The sequence below is a fragment of the Ailuropoda melanoleuca genome, chromosome 17, assembly GCF_002007445.2.
Source record: "Ailuropoda melanoleuca isolate Jingjing chromosome 17, ASM200744v2, whole genome shotgun sequence".
In the NCBI taxonomy this organism is placed as follows: Eukaryota; Metazoa; Chordata; class Mammalia; order Carnivora; family Ursidae; genus Ailuropoda; species Ailuropoda melanoleuca.
The window spans coordinates 6,340,955-6,361,176 of NC_048234.1; the positions used below are offsets into that span (position 1 = coordinate 6,340,955).

At 58.2% G+C, this 20,222-nt stretch overlaps 2 protein-coding genes across 2 annotated transcripts in view; both read left to right on the forward strand.

Annotated features, from left to right (window-relative positions):
• DNAH9 (dynein axonemal heavy chain 9) overlaps positions 1-20,222 on the forward strand; it is a 1,064,222-nt gene that overhangs the window by 798,661 nt on the left and 245,339 nt on the right. The gene's annotated exons all lie outside the window — the stretch shown is intronic.
• ZNF496 (zinc finger protein 496) overlaps positions 1-20,222 on the forward strand; it is a 34,284-nt gene that overhangs the window by 11,718 nt on the left and 2,344 nt on the right. The window contains 3 exon segments of the mRNA XM_034647016.1: positions 15,482-15,614; positions 16,049-16,156; positions 16,974-17,087. Coding sequence (XP_034502907.1) covers positions 15,482-15,614; positions 16,049-16,156; positions 16,974-17,087 — 355 coding nt within the window.

Below are 20,222 nucleotides of genomic sequence, written 5' to 3' on the forward strand. Positions count from 1 at the left end.
TTCTTTCTTTCTTTTTTTTTTTAAAGATTTTATTTATTTATTCGACAGGGATAGAGACAGCCAGCGAGAGAGGGAACACAAGCAGGGGGAGTGGGAGAGGAAGAAGCAGGCTCATAGCAGAAGAGCCTGATGTGGGGCTCGATCCCATAACGCTGGGATCATGCCCTGAGCCGAAGGCAGATGCTTAACTGCTGTGCCACCCATGCGCCCCTGTGGGGAGTTTCTTGCCTCCTTCCAGAATCCGGTGAGCCAGGGTGCGTGGGCCAGGATCCGGTGAGCCAGGGTGCGTGAGCCAGGATCCGGTGAGCCAGGGTGCGTGGGCCAGGGTGCGTGAGCCAGGATCCGGTGAGCCAGGGGTGCGTGGGCCAGGGTGTGTGAGCCAGGGTGCATGAACCAGGATCCGGGGAGCCAGGCTGTGTGAGCTGCGGTGTGTGAGCCAGGATCTGGTGAGCCAGGGTGCATGAGCTGGGGTGTGTGGGCCAGGGTGTGTGGGCCAGGATCTGGTGAGCCAGGGTGCGTGGGCCAGGGTGCATGAGCCAGAATGCGTGGACCAGAATCCGGTGAGCCAGGGTCCGTGAGCCAGGATCCGGTGAGCCAGGGTGCGTGAGCCAGGATCTGGTGAGCCAGGGTGCATGAGCCAGGATCCAGTGAGCCAGGGTCCGTGAGCCAGGATCCGGTGAGCCGGGGTGCGTGGGCCAGGGTGCGTGAGTCAGGGTGCGTAGGCCAGGATCCAGTGAGCCAGGGTGCGTGAGCCAGATGTGTGAGCCAGGGTGAGTGAGCCAGGATCTGGTGAGCCGGGGTGCATGGGCCAGGGTGCGTAAGCCAGGGTGCGTGAGCCAAGGATCTGGTGAGCCAGGGTGCGTGGGCCAAGGTGCGTGAGCCAGGGTGCGTGGGCCAGGATCCGGGGAGCCAGGGTGCATGAGCCCGGGTGCATGGGCCAAGGTGCGTGAGCCAGGGTGCGTGGGCCAGGGTGCGTGGGCCAGGATCCGGGGAGCCAGGGTGCGTGAGCTGGGGTGTGTGAGCCAGGATCTGGTGAGCCAGGGTGCATGAGCCGGGGTGCGTGGGCCAGGGTGTGTGGGCCAGGATCTGGTGAGCCAGGGTGCGTGGGCCAGGGTGCATGAGCCAGAATGCGTGGACCAGAATCCGGTGAGCCAGGGTCCGTGAGCCAGGATCCGGTGAGCCGGGGTGCGTGGGCCAGGGTGCGTGAGCCAGGATCCGGTGAGCCGGGGTGCGTGGGCCAGGGTGCGTGAGCCAGGATCTGGTGAGCCAGGGTGCATGAGCCAGGGTGTGTGAGCCAGGATCCAGTGAGCCAGGGTGCGTGAGCCGGGGTGCGTGAGCCAGGGTGTGTGGGCCAGGGTGCGTGGGCCAGGGTGTGTGAGCCAGGGTGCGTGAACCAGGATCCGGGGAGCCAGGCTGTGTGAGCTGCGGTGTGTGAGCCAGGATCTGGTGAGCCAGGGTGCATGAGCTGGGGTGTGTGGGCCAGGGTGTGTGGGCCAGGATCTGGTGAGCCAGGGTGCGTGGGCCAGGGTGCATGAGCCAGAATGCGTGGACCAGAATCCGGTGAGCCAGGGTCCGTGAGCCAGGATCCGGTGAGCCGGGGTGCGTGGGCCAGGGTGCGTGAGCCAGGATCCGGTGAGCCGGGGTGCGTGGGCCAGGGTGCGTGAGCCAGGATCTGGTGAGCCAGGGTGCATGAGCTGGGGTGTGTGGGCCAGGGTGTGTGGGCCAGGATCTGGTGAGCCAGGGTGCGTGGGCCAGGGTGCATGAGCCAGAATGCGTGGACCAGAATCCGGTGAGCCAGGGTCCGTGAGCCAGGATCCGGTGAGCCGGGGTGCGTGGGCCAGGGTGCGTGAGCCAGGATCTGGTGAGCCAGGGTGCGTGGGCCAGGGTGCGTGAGTCAGGGTGCGTGAGCCAGGGTGCGTAGGCCAGGATCCAGTGAGCCAGGGTGTATGAGCCAGATGCGTGAGCCAGGGTGAGTGAGCCAGGATCTGGTGAGCTAGGGTGCATGGGCTAGGGGTGCGTGAGCCAGGGTGTGTGGGCCAGGGTGCGTGGGCCAGGGTGTGTGAGCCAGGGTGCGTGAGCCCGGGTGCATGGGCCAAGGTGCGTGAGCCAGGGTGCGTGGGCCAGGGTGCGTGGGCCAGCATCCGGGGAGCCAGGGTGCGTGAGCTGGGGTGTGTGAGCCAGGACCTGGTGAGCCAGGGTGCGTGGGCCAGGGTGCATGAGCCAGAGTGCGTGAGCCAGGATCCGGTGAGCCAGTGTGTGTGAGCCAGGATCCGGTGAGCCAGGGTCCGTGAGCCAGGATCCGGTGAGCCAGGGTGCGTGGGCCAGGGTGCCTGAGCCAGGGTGTNTGCGTGGGCCAGGGTGCCTGAGCTAGGATCTGGTGAGCCAGGGTGCATGGGCCAGGGTGTGTGAGCCAGGATCCAGTGAGCCAGGGTGCGTGAGCCGGGGTGCGTGAGCCAGGGTGTGTGGGCCAGGGTGCGTGGGCCAGGGTGTGTGAGCCAGGGTGCGTGAACCAGGATCCGGGGAGCTAGGGTGCGTGAGCTGGGGTGTGTGAGCCAGGATCTGGTGAGCCAGGGTGCGTGAGCCGGGGTGCGTGGGCCAGGGTGCATGAGCCAGAGTGCGTGGGCCAGGATCCAGTGAGCCAGTGTGCGTGAGCCAGGATCCGGTGAGCCAGGGTCCAGTGAGCCAGGGTGCATGGGCCAGGATCCGGTCAGCCAGGGTGCGTGAGCCAGGATCCAGTGAGCCAGGGTCCGTGAGCCAGGATCCGGTGAGCCCAGGGTGCGTGGGCCAGGGTGCGTGAGTCAGGGTGCGTGAGCCAGGGTGCGTAGGCCAGGATCCAGTGAGCCAGGGTGTATGAGCCAGATGCGTGAGCCAGGGTGAGTGAGCCAGGATCTGGTGAGCTAGGGTGCATGGGCTAGGGTGCGTGAGCCAAGTATCTGGTGAGCCAGGGTGCGTGGGCCAAGGTATGTGAGCCAGGGTGCGTGGGCCAGGATGCATGGGCCAGGATCCGGGGAGCCAGGGTGCACGGGCCAAGGTGCGTGAGCCAGGGTGCGTGGGCCAGGGTGTGTGGGCCAGGATCCGGGGAGCCAGGGTGCATGAGCCGGGGTGCGTGAGCCAGGATCTGGTGAGCCAGGGTACGTGGACCAGGATCCGGGGAGCCAGGGTGCGTGAGCCAGGATCCGGTGAGCCAGGGTGCGTGAGCCGGGGTGTGTAGGCCAGGATCTGGTGAGCCAGGGTCCGTGAGCCAGATGTGTGAGCCAGGGTGCATGGGCCAGGGTGCGTGAGCCAGGGTGCGTGGGCCAGGGTGTGTGAGCCAGGATCCGGTGAGCCAGGGTGTGTGAGACGGGTGTGTGAGCCGGGGTGCGTGAGCCAGGGTGCGTGGGCCGGGGTGTGTGAGCCAGGGTGCGTGAACCAGGATCCGGGGAGCCAGAGTGCGTGAGCTGGGGTGTGTGAGCCAGGATCTGGTGAGCCAGGGTGCATGAGCCGGGGTGCGTGGGCCAGGTTGCGTGGGCCAGGATCTGGTGAGCCAGGGTGCGTGGGCCAGGGTGCATGAGCCAGAGTGCGTGGGCCAGGATCCAGTGAGCCAGTGTGCGTGAGCCAGGATCCGGTGAGCCAGGGTCCGTGAGCCAGGATCCGGTGAGCCAGGGTGCATGGGCCAGGGTGCCTGAGCCAGGGTGTGTGGGCCAGGGTGCGTGAGCCAGGATCCGGTGAGCTGGGGTGCGTGGGCCAGGGTGTGTGAGCCAGGATCCTTTGAGCCAGGGTGTGTGTGCCAGGATCCGGTGAGTCAGGGTGCGTGAGCCAGGATCCGGTGAGCTGGGGTGCGTGAGCCAGGATCCGTTGAGCCAGGGTGCGTGAGCCAGGATCCGGTGAGCCGGGGTGCGTGGGCCAGGGTGCGTGAGCCAGGATCCGTTGAGCCAGGGTGCGTGAGCCGGGGTGCGTGGGCCAGGGTGCGTGAGCCAGGATCCGTTGAGCTAGGGTGCGTGGGCCAGGATCCAGTGAGCTGGGGTGCGTGGGCCAGGATCCGGTGAGCCGGGGTGCCTGAGCTGGGGTGCGTGGGCCAGGGTGCGTGAGCCAGGATCTGGTGAGCCAGGGTGTGTGGGCCAGGATCTGGTGAGCCGGGGTGCCTGAGCTGGGGTGCGTGGGCCAGGGTGCGTGAGTCAGGGTGCGTCAGCCGGGGTGCGGCCAGAGCTGTGTGGTGTTGGCAGCAGTGTAAGCGCTGCTCTTGGTGTTGATGGGAACATGTAGGTCAGCGCTCGGTGCAAGCCTGTTCTGCTCTTGCGTGTTTTCTGTCGGCCATCGGTAGTGGTTGGTTCCTCTCCGCCTTCCGGTCCTGTCCGTTTGCATCCTTTGTCTCAGCTCTCTGGTTTGGGACATACACACTGAGCATTGCTCTGCCTGCTTGGTGGACGACCCTTCTGTTACTGGAGGGTCCCCATCTAGTGGTTTTCTTTGCTCTGAAGCCGACCTTACCTGGTCTTCAGCTGCTCCTCTTCCCTTTGATCAGTGGTTGTGTCATATGTATGTTCCATCTTTTCACTTCCAACCTGCCTGTCCCGTTATGTTTGAAGTTTCTTTAAAAAGTTTATTTATTTATTAGAGAGAGAGTACGAACAGGAGAGGTGGAGGGAGAGAGAGAGAATCCCAACCACACCCCGCCCACACGTGCACTGTCACAAATAAATAAATCTTCAAAAGAAATATATCTCTCAGTCTTTTTCTTTAAGTAAAATTCTGCCCCATACATGGGGCTTGAACTCAGGACCTGTACATCGAGAGTTGCGTGCTCTCACAAGTGAGCCAGCCGGAAGCCCTAAATATATCAGTTGTCACAGAGTGGACTCAGAAACCTGACCTGACTCTCCCGCTATCTGAAAGAAACTCACGTCTGGGGTGCCTCGGTGGCACAGGTGGTTAAGCATCCAGTTCTTGTGTTGGCCGAGGTCGTGATCCTGGGGTCATGGGATGGAGCCTCCCCCCAAGTCTTGGCAGAGGGCGAGAATCTCCAGCAGACTCCCCGCCACGCTCGGAGCCTGACCCTGAGGTCATGACCTGAGCCAAAATCAAAAGTCCGTCGCTTAACGGGCTGAGCCACCCAGGCGCCCTTATTTTAACATAATTATTATTTTTTTTAAAGATTTTATTTGTTTATTTGACAGAGATAGAGACAGCCAGCGAGAGAGGGAACACAAGCAGGGGGAATGGGAGAGGAAGAAGCAGGCTCATAGCCGAGGAGCCTGATGTGGGGCTCAATCCCATAACTCCGGGATCACGCCCTGAGCCGAAGGCAGACGCTTAACCGCTGTGCCACCCAGGCGCCCCTATTTTAACGTAATTATTGACGTGTCTTTTTCCCCATTCAGGTTTTTGTTTCTTTTTTTTTTTTTGCCTTCCTGTGGGTTACTAGAACATTCTGTGGACTTCCCTGTTGATTGACCATATCTTTATGAAAGTATTCCGTGGCCCGTGTTGAAGATGTTATTCTGGGCCATGGCTTGGGGTAAGGGAGCACAGCAGGGATTTTGCAAGGGAGGAGAGAGATGGGGCTCAGCCCCACACAGAGGTGGGAGTTCACGGCCAAGGGGCAGGGCCGGGTCAGCAGAGAGGAGATCAGTAAGAGGGAACATCAGGGGTTAGATGGGCCAGGGGCCAGGGAGATGAGACCTCAGCTGGGGCTGCAGGCTGGTGGGAAACCTGAGCGGATTCCCCGGTGATGGGACATTGGCGCCTGTGGTCCGGGTTCATCAGATGCACAGACAGTGGCCCCACGAGACTCAGGGGCCTGAGTGCCGGCTGCTCCGTGAGAGATGCTGTCAGAGCAGCTCTGGAGGCCACTGTTGCGGGTATCCTGTCAGGTACGGGACTGAACGCGCCCCCCCACCCCCGTGGCCCTCCGCGGCCCCCTGCTGTGTGCACACGGATTTGAACACGCATACACGCACTTGAGACAGCGGGACAGCTGCTGCTGCTGCAGCCCTGGGGGAAGGAGAGCAGCTCCTCCCGTTGGGGCTCCCTGCGCACTGGTCCTTACGCCCGCGTACTCACCGCTTCAAGACCCGGAGAGCCTGTGGTCCGTGTTCTTCCTGGCGTCATTGCTGGCCACAGGTGTGCTGACTGTGGACGCATCAGGCAGCGTGTGGCCCCCTTCGTTCCCAGAGGGCATCTTCTGCAGACCGGGGGGCCGTGGTTGGCAGTGGTGGTCAGCACGTGGACAGTGGATGATGGGCTCCGTGCTCCCTCGTCACAGCTCAGAAGTGTCCTTGCTCCTGCGGGGAAGGGATCCTTCTTCTGTGGCCACTTTCAGGGTGCTCTTGTCCTTCCTCTGTCTTGAGAGTTCACCAGTCCACTTCCCGTGTGTTTGCCACGATTTCTCCGGGCGGCCTGTCTGCGGTTCTCTCTGCTGCTTGGATCTGTGGGGCTGCGTGTTTGAACAAATGCGGGAATTCTGGAGGCGGTTTCCGAGCCCCGTGGACCTGCAGGACTCTGCCCATGGGATTTCAGCTGTTCCGTGGCCCTCACTCAGGCTACTGACACTCTGCTTGCGCGTTCACGGTCTGTTCTCTGTCCGTCGTTCAGATGGCACGTCTCCCCATGGGCCGGTTCCGTCCTGTGTGCCCTTCTTCCTGCCGGGAGCTCATCCCTGAGCTCTGCGTTCTGCTGTTTCCACTACTCGCTCTTTGTCTTCCGTGTTCGCGCCAGTTCTTGGTTCTTGGTGTAGACTCATCTGAGACGCGGACTCTTCCTGTTGTTATGAGACCCAAGGTCTCCTTGAAACCATCTGTCCAGCTGGGTTTTCCCTTCGGACACACACCAGCAGAAGGCGGGGGCAGGCTGCCTCAGGGTCCCTGCTGGCGCTGCCACAAGAGGGGGGCTCCTGCGTGGGCTTGGAGCACGGGCAGGGAGGGCACAGCCACGTCCCCGTGGGCAGTGCCGCAGGGGGGCTCCTGTGTGGGGTTGGGGCAGGGGTGCTAAGACAGCTTGCGGTGACCCGGTGAGGGCACAAGGCGGGACTCCTGCACTCCCCTGCTTGCACGTACAGGGCCGGGGGCTCGTCACCATAGCTGTTCGGGTCCAGGGCCTGCCCCTGCCTTCTCTCCGCCTTCCAGAGTCTCGCGTGTGTGTTTTATGTACCCGCAGCCCCGGGCTTTCTGTTCTTGGAGGCAAGACTTAGGGGGAAGTATGTCTGCTCTGTGTGTCAGAAGGAGGCAGAAGTGGCCGTGGCAAAGTCTGATCCCACTCCTGTGGCCGCCCTGTGGCTCAGGTTTGCTACCGGAGACGCCACGGGCGTGTCTGCCCCACTGTGTTTCACTCCTCTTTCCAGGCTTGGGTCCGTTCTCAGGCACCGATCCAACGGTGAAGGGAAGGAAATCCGTAACTGTAGTCACGTTACAAGTCTGTTGTTTTCTCCAGAACCCGTAGAGCTGCAGGCACTGCCCTCTGACAGCTCCGATTTCCTTCTGTCTCACCAGCCGTGGCGCTTCCTGTGTTTTCCTCGTCCGCAGATCTTCATGGAGCGAGCCCCTTCCTGTGCTGTCCCGGCTTCAGTGCTGGCCTGCACAGAGGGCTGACAGAGGCGGAGTGCAGGAGAGAAGGGTGTTCTTGATGTGTCTGTGGGGGCCTCACAGCCCCGCCGTGAGACCCCCACGCAGGCGGTCAGATCCGCAGCTGGTGGACTGTTTGACTGGGGGCGATGCGTTTAGGAGAAAGCAGGACTGAGCACAGGGATTGTGAGCTCCGGGGTTGGTAATCTGTAGGAAGGCAGACGTTTGCGGACGGTGATGGACACTAAGGGCTGCTCGGTGACATTTTTATGTCATCTCTGGGCCAGCCAGAGTGCTGTCCTCTCTGGGGGCTAGGGGCCGTTGGCCCTTCCAGGCAGCAGAGAGGCGGGGGGGCTCTTGACGAGAAAGAACAGTGATGGCTTTAGACAGAGACGCGGGCGAGCAGAACATGTTCTCCACGGTCTTGTTCCTCAGTTTCTCTCAGCTGGAAAGTCCTGACGCCAAAGTGATGTATTTGGGTATGTCTCTTTGTGACCCAGTCTGAGGCTGACCCCCGATTCTCTGATGCAAGCCCGTGGCTTCCCGCGGGCTGTCGTCCATCCTGTGGACCATGTGCTGCCCCCACACCAGCCTCCTCTGTGTGGCCGGTCGAGATGAGCCACTCAGGCTCCGCGGGCCTCCGGAGGCGGTGTGCGTTGTACAGAGACGCTGAGCGGTTCATCCGTGGCTGTAGATTGGGAAGCCTGTCCCAGCTCCTGCTGAGCTGCGGACATTTCTGAACTATTCTGCATGTTTTAACTTTTGTTTTGGAATGGACTCCAGACTTGGGAAAGATTGCAACAGTAGGACAGAGACTTGCCGAGACCCTCCACTTCACTTTCTCTGTCCTCTCCCCACCCCCACTGTCCACCCCCCATGCCCGTCTTTTCCCCGACCCAGGGGAGTGTCAGATGTGTCTTCTCTCTCCATTCATGCCACACACAGCTGCATACACGAGCACGGCACGTGTGTCACATTCTGGAAGTTTCAGCTGAGAGAATGTGCATCCAGGGTTCTGCTGCTCGGTTGGCGTCTGGTGTCCAGCATTTCTCCTGAGGGCTTTCCCCTGTCTGTCACTGCCATGATCATGCTGACGGGTGAAGCCTGGCCCTCGCTCCGCTGCAGTCTACACGGGGTCGTGTCCGCTCTGTGGCTGCATCACAGGTCTCGGGGCTAACACTGCATACAGAGAGAGTGTATGTGGTTATCCCGCAGGGAGTGCTCCACGGACAGGAGCGCTGTTCTCATCCTCACCAAGACCAGGTGGAAAATGCTGTCTATTTTCGTACTGCCTTAAGTCTCATTTTGAGGAGCACCTGGGTGACTGTCGGTTAAGTGTCCGACTCTGGATCTCAGCTCAGGTCTTGATCTCAGGGTCATGAGTTCAAGCCCTGAGTTGGGCTCCACACGGGGGGTAGAGCCTATGTTAAGAGAGAATCTGATTTTGGGCTATAATTTGCATACAGTACACCTGTTTCAGTGTCCGGCTCAGAGAGTGTGTGACAAGCATGGTCGCCCGTGTCAGGATGGGGAGCGTGTCTGCATCACCCCAGAAGCTCCCTGGTGCCCATTCGCAGCGGAGCCAGGCCCCCACGCCAGGCCACTGAACACTAGCTCCTCTCCTGGAATTGAACGTAAACAGAATCACACAGTGTGTGGCCTTCAAGGCGGCCTCCTGCCCAGCCGGCTGATTCAGCCATCACCCACGTGTGCAAATCAGCGGCGTGCCCGTTCATCGCCGGATAGTATCCACGTATAGTGACAGCGGTCTGTCGTCACCTGTTAACAGGTTATCTCGGTCACATCCGTTTTTGGCTGTTACGAAGGAACTTCTAGAACATGTCTTTCTGTGGATGTATGTTTTCATTTCTCTTGGGTGATTACCTAGGAGTGAAGTTGTCAGAGGGTAAGTGTGTGATCAATTATACGAGAGAAGACGCTGTTTTCCCTGCTGACTCACCACTTACGCTCCCACCTAGTGAATGCCCATCTTTCCCGTTTCCTGCTGTTCTCATTTTCTTAGAATAAGTATGTATTTGGCCATTAAAATAACCACTCATGGTTTTAGTTTGCATTTCCCTGTTGACTCACGAAGTGTATCACCCTTCCACATGCTTGTGGGTCATTCCTCTGTCTTCTGCGAAGTGTCCAGATCGCCTGTCTCCTGACTGGGCGCCTTGTCTTACTGTGCGGTTTTGTTTAAGGAAACCCGATGCCCGGCGTGGGGCTCGAGCTCATGACCCTGACATCAGGACTCACCCTGTATGACTGAGCCAGCAGGCACCCATCTTGCTGTGTCTTAAGAACTTTGTACACATCATACATTCTGGATGAGAGCCCTTTGTCCCATACACGTCCTGGAAGTCTGGGGTTTGCCTTTTCCTTGTCGTACTGGTGTCTTTGGAAGGTCAGACATGTTTAATTTTCACGAGGTCAAGTTTATCACTTTCTTTCTTTTCCCATTCATGCTTTTTGTGTCCTAAGAAATCTTTGTCTACCCCAAGGTCACAAAGAACTTTCTTCTGGAAGTTTTAGAGTTGTGGGTTGTTACATTTATTTCAGGTGATCTTTTTGTGCTTGTGTGAGAGTTATTTTTTTGTGTGGATGTTCAGCCGTTAATCACCACTCACTGGAAAGATCTCCCTTCCCCCACCGCGTGGCCGGATACCTCTGCCAAAAACCAGTTGTCCACGTCCGTCTGAGCATGTGGGCTGCCCGTGGTCAATCGGTGCTGTGATCGTTCAGGCCCGACACCGTAACTTCAGAGCAGGGTTTGCCGCTGGGCAGTGTGCGTCCCCCTGTTTCTTTGTTTGCAGAACTCTTGCCACTGCTCTCCGTGCTTTCTTTGCTTGTCCATATCGTTTCAGAACTCGTACACCCATTTATTTAAAAATGCCTCCCGGGGTTTTTGTGTGGGATCACCTAGAGTCTGCAGGTCGTTGTGGGGCGAACTGACATCCTTACAGTCTGGAAACGTGTCCAATCCTTCCGGTTCGAGTGACACACGGAGTTTGTATGCATTTTCCTTAAGAAGTCCGTGGTTTTGATGTTCTAAGTTGTCTGGTTTTTTTAAATTTCCTCTTCCGGGTACTGTTCATGTACGGATATAGAAATGCAGCTGATTGTTGTGTTGGCTGCTGCCAGCAGCCTTGTTAACTTTACTTATCAGGATAACACTTTTCCAGATGACTCCAGAGGCTTTCCTGTGATTGGGTTGTGGGGGTTGTGGCCTCTCCAGTGAGCTGTAGTTAAAGTGTTTGAGAGAAAATACAGGTTTATTGAATACAGTGCCAGGGAGTGGCCGGCTGGTCAGCAGAGCCGAGACTGACCGTGTGCCAGGAGGAGGGGGCTCTGTGGCTCGGGGAAGGTGAGGAGGTTGGGAACACAGGGAATGCTCCCTTTTTTGTGCTCAGTGGTGAGTAGCCCATTGGTCCACTCTGGCCTGTGGCTATTCGGAGGCGGGCCGCCCGATGGGTCTGCTTGCACCCGGCCCGGGGGCCGCTTACTCAGGCTTCTGAAGCCGGCCTCCGCCCCCGGCCAACAGATGGACGAGGACAGATCTTCGGCATTGGGTGGAGGCCTTGGGATTTAGGGGGAGGGGCCCCTCCAGTGGCGTGGGCTGGAATCCCTGTTTGTCGTTCCCGGATTCGAGATGAGACCGATTAATGAAGAAATTAGAGGGGGCCAATAATGAGAGTATGAGTATTGAGGGCAGGGGTACTAAGAAGGGAGGGAGTCGGGAGAGCCGTGGTTGGTTTCCAGGAAAGCCAGGCGGGTGAAGCACCCTGTCTGCGGCGGATGAAGGTGGAACAAAGAGACAAGGGGCATGGGGGGAAGGAGCAAGATGGCTGGAATGAGCCGGCTCAGGACAGGGTCCCAGCTGCTCCACACACTGGGAACGGAGACTCGGGGGGACCGAGCGGGAGAGCCGAGGAAAGGGGTCTTGACCCCCCAGGTGCTCGCAGCCCACCTGTTTGCCCTCACCCTTCGGACCACCCCGCACAGCCGCCCTGTGGGGAAGGTCTTCAGTCGTCCAGAAGAACGGGTTCGGCCACCACAGGGCTGGAGGGGGAAGGAAGGGGTGCTCTTGCCAAAGTGTCAGAGGAGACACCCATCATCCTTGTGGGCAGGGGCCATGTGGCGGGTCCCCCTGGCTTCGGGTCCTCACCCAGGAGTCACCTGGACGGGAGTCATCAGTGAACTGGGGAGAGTCCCCAGAGATCCCCGGAATATCTGGGGAGAGTCCTGGGGTCAAGGTCCTCTAGAAGTGGGGTGACCCAATCAGATGTGGGATGACTGGATCAGTTGGAGGAGATCCTGGCGGGGGGTGCAGGTGACCCCGAGTGCTGCAGGGTGACCCCGTTGGGCGGAGGGGACCCTGGCAGGTGCAGGTGACCCTGAGTGCTGCAGGGTGACCCTGTTGGGCAGAGGGGACCCTAGTGGGTGCAGGTGACCCCGAGTGCTGCAGAGCGACCCTGTTGGGCAGAGGGGACCCTGGTGGGTGGAGGTCAGCAGCAGGCAGTGAACCACCCCCCCCCACACACAGAACAAGGGGACAGAAGTTCTCTGGATGTAACTGCTGGGGCACGGGCTCCTGCCGACAGGGTTCCCAGCACTGAAGGGTCAGAGGATTGCTGGCAAATCTCCTCTCCTGTCTCCAGTCTTCATCAGGGCGATGACAGGAAGACAGTGTCCTAGACGTGTTTTCATGCATGAATCAAGGGGAGCTTTGCCTCATGGACCTTAAAGTACTTAGTTTCTTGCTTCTCTCTGGCCGGTATGCAAGGCTCTCTGCTGGCGTCACAGGCGCTGCTCCCTTCCCGTTCATCCGTGCCGGACGTGTGTGCCCCTTGTCGTTTGTCGTAGTCTCACTTATGCAGCATTACTGTGCATATCTGTAAGTTTTATGTGTCTGCCCATTATTGCTTCATTTGGTCTTTATTTTTATTCTCCGAAAGCCGTTTGTTCCCCTTTTGGTACTTTAGGGGTTTGGGGGTTTCTTTTCTTTTTGAATTTGTTTTAAACAAGCCGTACCCCCACCATGGGCTCAGGGTCACCACCCAGATCGAGTCACACACTCCACTGACTGAGCCGGCCAGGCGCCCCTGAGGTTTTTATTTTTATATTAGTTTGATCACGGATCAGGATCTGGTTTTATTTCTAGTCAACCAATTGTATCAGAGACATCGATAAAAATTATCTTTTCTTTTCCCTTTCCCCACTGATGAGGGTTTTGCTTTTTCATGTAGGTTAAATTTTATCTGTTAAATTTTGTGCTGTGATTTTTCTTCTGTGTTGGTCTGTTTTGTTCCAAAATCACATGTTTGCTTCAGAGCTCTCTTATCAAAATTATCCCCGTACTAACGTGTTCAGCGTTCTCCTGAAGTTTACCCTGTACCGCTAACATTACTGATTTTTTTATATCACCATAAAGTGATCGGAATTTTTTTATTTTAGAATTTAATTTAATTTAAATTAAAATAATATTATGCTTTCTTTAAGAGTGAAGTATATCCACAATTTAAAAAACAAAAAAACAAAACAAAACAGGAGCCATTAGACAATAGAAAAATAGGCAAAGAAAACAAAGCATTTCCAAGCAGACAGATGCAGATTGACCAGTAAAGCGATAGGAAAGGTTCATCGAGCGCAGGGTGGGTCCCCGCTAGGACCACGGCACACCCAGAGTCATTGGGGCCGCAGATGGTGTTGGCGCCCGGTGCTGGCAAAGCTGTGGGGAGACAAGATACAGGGGTGCGCGGTCTGTGGGGCAAGAACAGTGCGGGGGTATTTAATATTGGGGAAGGTGTGTGTCCGCAGGGGTCCAGCCCTCGTTCTGCTGCGCGTCTCCCTGGAGTCCCTGCCCATGGACGGGAGGCCCACGGGAGAGCTCACCAAACCATTGCTGTAGCAGCGAACTACTGGGGAGCACCCGAATATTACCGACACAAGAGTGGGTGAACCAGCAGTGCTCTGAGATCACACCTTCGTGTAAGCCCGTGGACTGGACATGCGTGCCCAGGGACACAGCTGAACGAGGGTGATGGACGGTGACTTCAGCATCGGGAAGCATGCAGAACGGCGCTGCGATGTGATTTCGGTCTGTGTTCAGATCTGGGGGGAGTTCCGGAGGCCGGCACTGACCGTGCAGGTCCAGGTCTGGGTGTGTCCTCCCCCCGATGGCCTGGGCTGGGGCTGGGAGCAGCGGGAGGGCAGACAACACCGCCCCCCGACCCCAAGCAAAGTCCGTTAATGGTGGTAGCTTTTACACCTCTTGGTGGGTACGTGCGTGTTCAGTACTACGGTGTGAATGGTGATGAACGATGTCCCATCAGTTACCCGCATACATGATGCGTGCTCAGGGCGTGTCGTCACACAGGAGGGAGAAGCGTGCAGAAGAACCTTACGTGGTTCTGCCCGGCGGCCTGTTCCACGCTGTTTCACACACATTCCTGCCTGCAACTCTGTCTCCCAGACGGTGGGCGTGCTTGTGACCTCTTCCCAGACGTCTGCAAACATGCATTTCCACTCCATGCATGAGGACCTGTTCCCCAAATTCTCAAGGACGCAGGGGAGCACAACACTTGTAATCATTTTCAGTCAGACGCTACTGGGCAAAAAACCCCAGAAACAAAACCAAGTCAGTGCAAAGCTCAGACTTGAGTTTCACTTGACTCTCTGATGATGGGTTTACGTTAGCAAGGTTTCCAGGGGCCCCGTGAGGAAGTGAGCCCAGCAGCTCCCCATCCTAACTGCTCGTTGTAGGCACTTCTGCGGCTCTGTGACTTTTCTCCTTGAAAAGGGAAGACTGTTTAATTATTCACACAACTCGGGACCGGGTAGCGTTTCTCGGGCGTTGTAGGGCAGTCTGTCCATCGTGGCCCTATGGACGTGGTGGCTGGGCCACCGTTTGCCATGTGGGGCTGTCTGAGGCACAGGCGCCCACCCCGCAGTGGGGGTAGGCAGGCGCCCTGGGCCAAGACCCGCCGCGCTGGGAGAATCGCGCTGACAGACGCTGGGCGGACCCGTGGCTGCTCCTGCATGTCCCCGGCGATGAGCAGGTGAGCCCCAAGCCCCTGCACCACACGTGAGAGCGCGGCTTGGTACGTCCGCCCACAAGTTTCTGTGCCCCTCGTGTTTGCCGAATCCCTCGATTGTCTCCAGATGCAATTGTAAAATTAACAAGTGCGTATGTGAGGGAGTGAGGGGCATGTGATTATATGATACGCCGTCGTATCGTAGAGCAAAGTGAAGTTTGACACAGGCCCGGGGTCCGTGACTCGAAGTATCCGAAACGTCTCCTTGCGGTCATTCCCCGCAGCCCCTGTAGCAGCTGCCGGTGCCCCAGACCGCGAGACGCCCCTGCGGGCACAGGCTGGACGGCCCTCTGCACAGCCTTTAGTGGACCGGCCGACAGTGGGAGATCCTTCTGAGGGCAGCCAGGCCCTCATGCTTCCTCACGGGTGCGTGCCGTACCTGGTGGCTGCCCGTAGATTAGCTCTCTGACGACGGGCACAGAGGCTGTGTTCCGTCTGCCGTTAGTACCAGTATCATTAATGCTGCCGTGAAAGCACCTGTGCACTCTGCACACTGCCAACACGCAGAATGGACGAGAGTTCGATGTCAGCGTGGGCACCATGGTTGGGTGTCCGCCGTCTGCCCAGCCGGCAGGTGTGGGCGTCCAGCCACCATGCACTGAGTCGGAGCTCCGTTCCCATGCACCCCACCCCTTGGCCACCCCGTGCGGCACCTGCCAGACCAGAGGGGCCTGAGGACGAGGACATGCTGGAGCGAGGGAGGCCGCGCGGGCTCCTGCAGCCTTTCTGCTCGCTCGTCTTGCTGGGGGCTCTGCCCTTCGCCCCAGCTGGCCCTCCCCGTGCTCAGAGCATGCCTGCCGTAGCTTGACCCAATACTGAGGCGTAGCTTTCGTTCTTCTGTGGTTTCAGAATCGGGTCTCCCCCTTCAAGGACATGATCTTCTGCTTCTCGCAAGAGGACTGGTCCCTTCTAGACCCTGCACAAACTGGCTTCTACGGAGAGTTCATCATCGGGGAGGACTGTGGCGTCTCACTGCCTCCAAGTAAGGCTTCCTCCCCTCTGTCCTGAAGCCAGAGAACTGGGGGGCCTGCATCTGCCTCGCTGTGCACCCCTGGCCCCACGGCACTGTGCAGATGGACTGCGTGTACCTCGGGCCTACCTGGCTGGTTTGCTTACTAAACCTTCCATACACCTGGTTTTCTGCTGTTGGTAGGCTGTGGCTCACTTTGCTTCTGTTTCCGTGACAGTCCTAAAGGAGACACCCTAACCCACAGCTTCTCCCTTCGAGTGCTGCTTCTCCTGTCCCCTCCCTGCTTGCTCTCAGTAGCCCTGCCCAGCCCGTTGGGGCCGTGACCCAGTGTGCATGCCTCCAGCTCTCTCTTCTGGACCCACGTGGGGTCCCCACCATCCACCCACCCCGGTTTCCTGTGGTCACACATGTCTCATGGGTGTGTGTCCTCCCCTTTATGCACACAGATGACCCAGGCACCCAGCTGGATCTCTCCCAGGGAGAGGAGAACGAGCCCCGGGTCCCCGAGTTGCAGGACCTCCAAGGGAAGGATGTGACCCAGGTTTCATACTTGGGTGAGTACTGGTTCCAGAACTGGGTGGAAGGTTGCTGCTGGCCAGAGGCAGCCCCACTCCCTCCACCGTCTCTCTGCAGCCGGGTGTTACCCCTGCACCCTGTCTGGGCTCCTCCCTGACTCTTGCCAGAAAGCATGTGAGGTTTTAGCGTTGCCACTCCCGTTGACCGGAGACGAGGGTACGGCAGGAATCCTTCTGTGTGCTGTAAGTGGCGCCTGGTTTGTGCTGACCAGGTGCCCGTCCACAAGTGGGCTCAGATCCTCCGCAGCATGACTTCGGAGCAGATGCTGGGACAGTCTAGCTTGCAGCCACAGACGCCAGGTATTGGCACGGGGAGGAGCTGGGGCTCGACGGTGGTGTTTTCTCACCTGCTCCTTCCCCCACGCCGTGTCTGCAGAGCTCACATGTGTAGCCTCCGTGCCCTGGAAATGTCTGCTCCTTCAGGGGAGTGAGCTTTGTGGGGCGTGATCAGCAGCCCCGCACCCCTTCCCCTTGGGACCCTAGAGCCGGCACGGAGCAGACCAGGTTTGGGCCCCGTCCCCGCCCGGAACAAGCGTGCACATGCTCTGGCCGACTCTGCAGGCTGCGTCTATGCAGCATTTTTGTGGGGTGCGGGACCCTGTAGACACCCAGCACATGGAGTGGCAGTGACCACAGGGAGTTCTGTCGAGCTTCAGCACCCATGTTCATGGGGGTGGCCCATCTTGCCTACGATACTTCACTGCATGGCCACCTGAGCGGGAGCCCCAGGCTGCCCTCCGACCACGGCCTGGCAGCTGCAGGACAAATCGATTTCTCCGTTTTCTTCTCTGGAAAGACTTTCCAAGTCTCCAGCCATTCCAGATAGAAGAGAGACGAAAACGGGACGAGCTACAGGTGCCCGAGTTCCAGACCTGCCAGCAGACGACACTCACTCAAAACACCTGCCCAGGTACCGAAGGGGGGGGTGCTGAGTGTGGGGTCTGTGCGCATCGGGGGGCATGTGCGTCCGAGTGGGGGGTGTGTGCATTGCTGAGTATGGCACGAATGAGTACATGTGTGCGTGTGGGGTGTGTGTGCGTGTGCACACATGCTGCTGGGGTCGGGGAGTCCCAGGGTCTGAGATCCCTGCTGACTGCTCCTGCGGATTATACACTGATTGTGCTGGTTCTTTTGCACTAGGACCTGTCCCGGTCTGGGACCTTCCTCACCTAGCCTTCCCTCTGCCAGGTGGGAGTGGGAATTCCACGAGGCGGGGCCGGGTTCCGCGGGCAGGAGCAGGGTTCCGCATGCTAAAGGTGGTCATGGCTTGAGGAGTACCCAGGACGCGCCTTTGCGTATTGCTGGCTTCTGCCTGCCCCCAGCATATCTCAGCCCCATCAGCACGCCGTTAGAAGGTGGATGCTGACCGGCTCCGCTGCCCCTGCACTGGGGCCCCGGGCGGGATTTGGCTGTCTGAGAACAGGGAGGGATGCTAGGTTTCCAAGCACGTTGGTGCCCCATGGCCTCTGAGCAGGGGAGGGACCTGTGCCCCCGCCCCGACCGCACGCTGGGTGCTCCCGGCGTGGTCACTGTAACGGCCACACTGACATGGACTGTCTCTTCTGGTTCCGCGTGCTTTTCTCTGCATTGCATACGTAATAGTCTGCAGCCCCGGTGTTTGCTTGTGTCCCCCTCCCCCGGGGTGAGCTCTGCTTGGGCCCCGAGCCCTGCAGCAGCATGAGATCCGCAGGAGCTGCCGTGCGTGCACTGTGTGCTGCTGACGCCTTCTGAGCGGTCTGCGAAGACAGCAGACATTTCCTTCTCACGGTCCTGGAGTCGGGGGCAGGCCGGCCTCGGGTGCTGACAGGCCCCGTGGATGGTGAGGACATTCCCTGACTTGTAACGCCTGCCTTCGCCCCATGTGCTCACGCGGCCTTCCCTTCTGTTGGAGTCCGAGGGCGATGCTGTCCCGCATCTTCCTGTGACTGTAAGCGCTCCTCCGAGCCCAGGGTCCCAGCTTCAAGACTGTGTCTAGACCCAGCTACCTCCCAGAGGCCCCCCTGCCTGAGGCCCTCACACGGGGGGGTTGGGCTTCCAGGCTGTTCTCGGCACATCACCGAGTCTTAGCTTGTCCTCTCTGGGAATTCCTAGGAACTCTGAATTAGGGGCCTGGATCTGTCGCCTCTTATGTATTTGCACAGTTACTCCCACTTTTTTAAAACTTTGTATGTCTTTCAGTCCATAATTATTTTTCTACTTTTATTTATTTATTTATTTATTTTTAAGATTTTTATTTATTTATTTGACAGAGATAGAGACAGCCAGCGAGAGAGGGAACACAAGCAGAGTGGGAGAGGAAGAAGCAGGCTCCTAGCAGAGGAGCCCGATGTGGGGCTCGATCCCATAACGCCGGGATCACGCCCTGAGCCAAAGGCAGACGCCCAACCGCTGTGCCACCCAGGTGCCCCTCTACGTTTTTTTTAAAGATTTTATCTATTTATTTGAGAGAGAGCACAAACGGGGAGCAGCAGACACGGAGGGAGAAGCAGACTCCCTGCTGAGCAGGGAGCCCGATGGTGGAGCTTGATCCCAGGACCCTGGGATCATGACCTGAGCTGAAGGCAGACACTTAACTGACTGAGCCACCCTGGCGCCCCTTTCTGCGTTTTAGAACTGTAAATTTTTTCATCATCTCCTTTCAGGCTTTGTGTCTTGTAAGAAAGCCTCCCCATTCTAACATGACAAGAATGTATTTCTTATAATGCCTGGATTTTTATTTATTTGTTAATTTTTGCATCTGGCTTCCTGCCCTGGCTGTGACTCGGCCATCCTGCTCTGGGAGCGGTGCATTTGCAGACCACGAATGCCCTTCCTGGGGCGTGTGCTGCCGGCGTGGCCATGCGCATGCCGCAGCACACCCTACGGTCTGGCATTTCCCGCCTGCAGCTAGCCAAGCACGGGCTACATTCCCGTGCTCCTGAAACCCTGGGCAACTTTGTCTCTCAGAGGTGACAGTCTTGGCTGCCAGGTGGACTTACCATTGAGGATTAAATAATTCACGTTAAGAGCACCTGGACCAGTAACTCTACCGTCTTCCCTCCTGGAATCCTTACTGCCCTCATGCACACCCTGACTTACTCCTCGTGCCGAGCACAGAGCTCCTGTCCCTGCTGACTCTCTGATTGGAGTGGATGTCACCCCATATGCATCACATTAGTCTCCTAGGGCTGCCTACCAAAATACTACAGACTGGGAGGCTCAAGCAGCAGACACTGGTTTTCTCAGAAATCTGGGGGCTCAGAGCATAGGCTGAAGGGGGCAGAATGCTGTCCTTCCCCGGAGGCCTCCCTTCTTGGCCTGTGGACAGACGTCTCTTCCCTGCGTCTGCACATGGCCCATCTCTGGTTGTTGGTGCCCTCATCTCCTCTTAGGGGGACACCTGCTGGAGTCGGGCCTGCCCTGATGACCTCATTTTAACTTCTTTACCCCTTGAAATGCCTTATCTCCAGATATAGTTGCATTCAAGGTACTGGGCTTAGGACTTCAAGATAGGAATTTTTAAGGGGATGCATTTCAGTTCGTTGTGTTCTGCCCTCAGGTGCCCAGCGTTCCTGTCCTCTTCACATGCAGCAGATACTCACCTGTTCCAAACATCCCTTAGTCTGTTCCAGCATCCGCCCTGCATCTGTCATCTCACCTAAATACCCTGTAGGTCAGGTGTAGGTGAGACCCAGGCATGTCCCTGTCCAGCTATGAACCTGTGAGACCAGACATCACGTTTTGTACCTCCCAAAATGCAGTGGTGGGACAGGCATAGAATGGACCTTTTCATTCCAAAAGGGAGAAATTGGGAGCTCCTGGGTCGCTCAGTCGGTGAAGCATCTGCCTTCAGCTCGGCTCCTGAGCCCAGGGTCCTGGGATCAAGCCCTGCGTTGGGCTCCCTGCTCAGCGGGAAGCCTGCTTCTCCCTTTCCCACTCCCCCTGCTTGTACTCTCTTTCTCTGTCAAATAAATAAAATCTTCAAAAGGGAGAAACTGAGAAGAAGAAAGGCCGATGGCCCCCAAGCAAGGGTTGGAATTCCGTGAGAATGTGCGGCTTGCGGGTA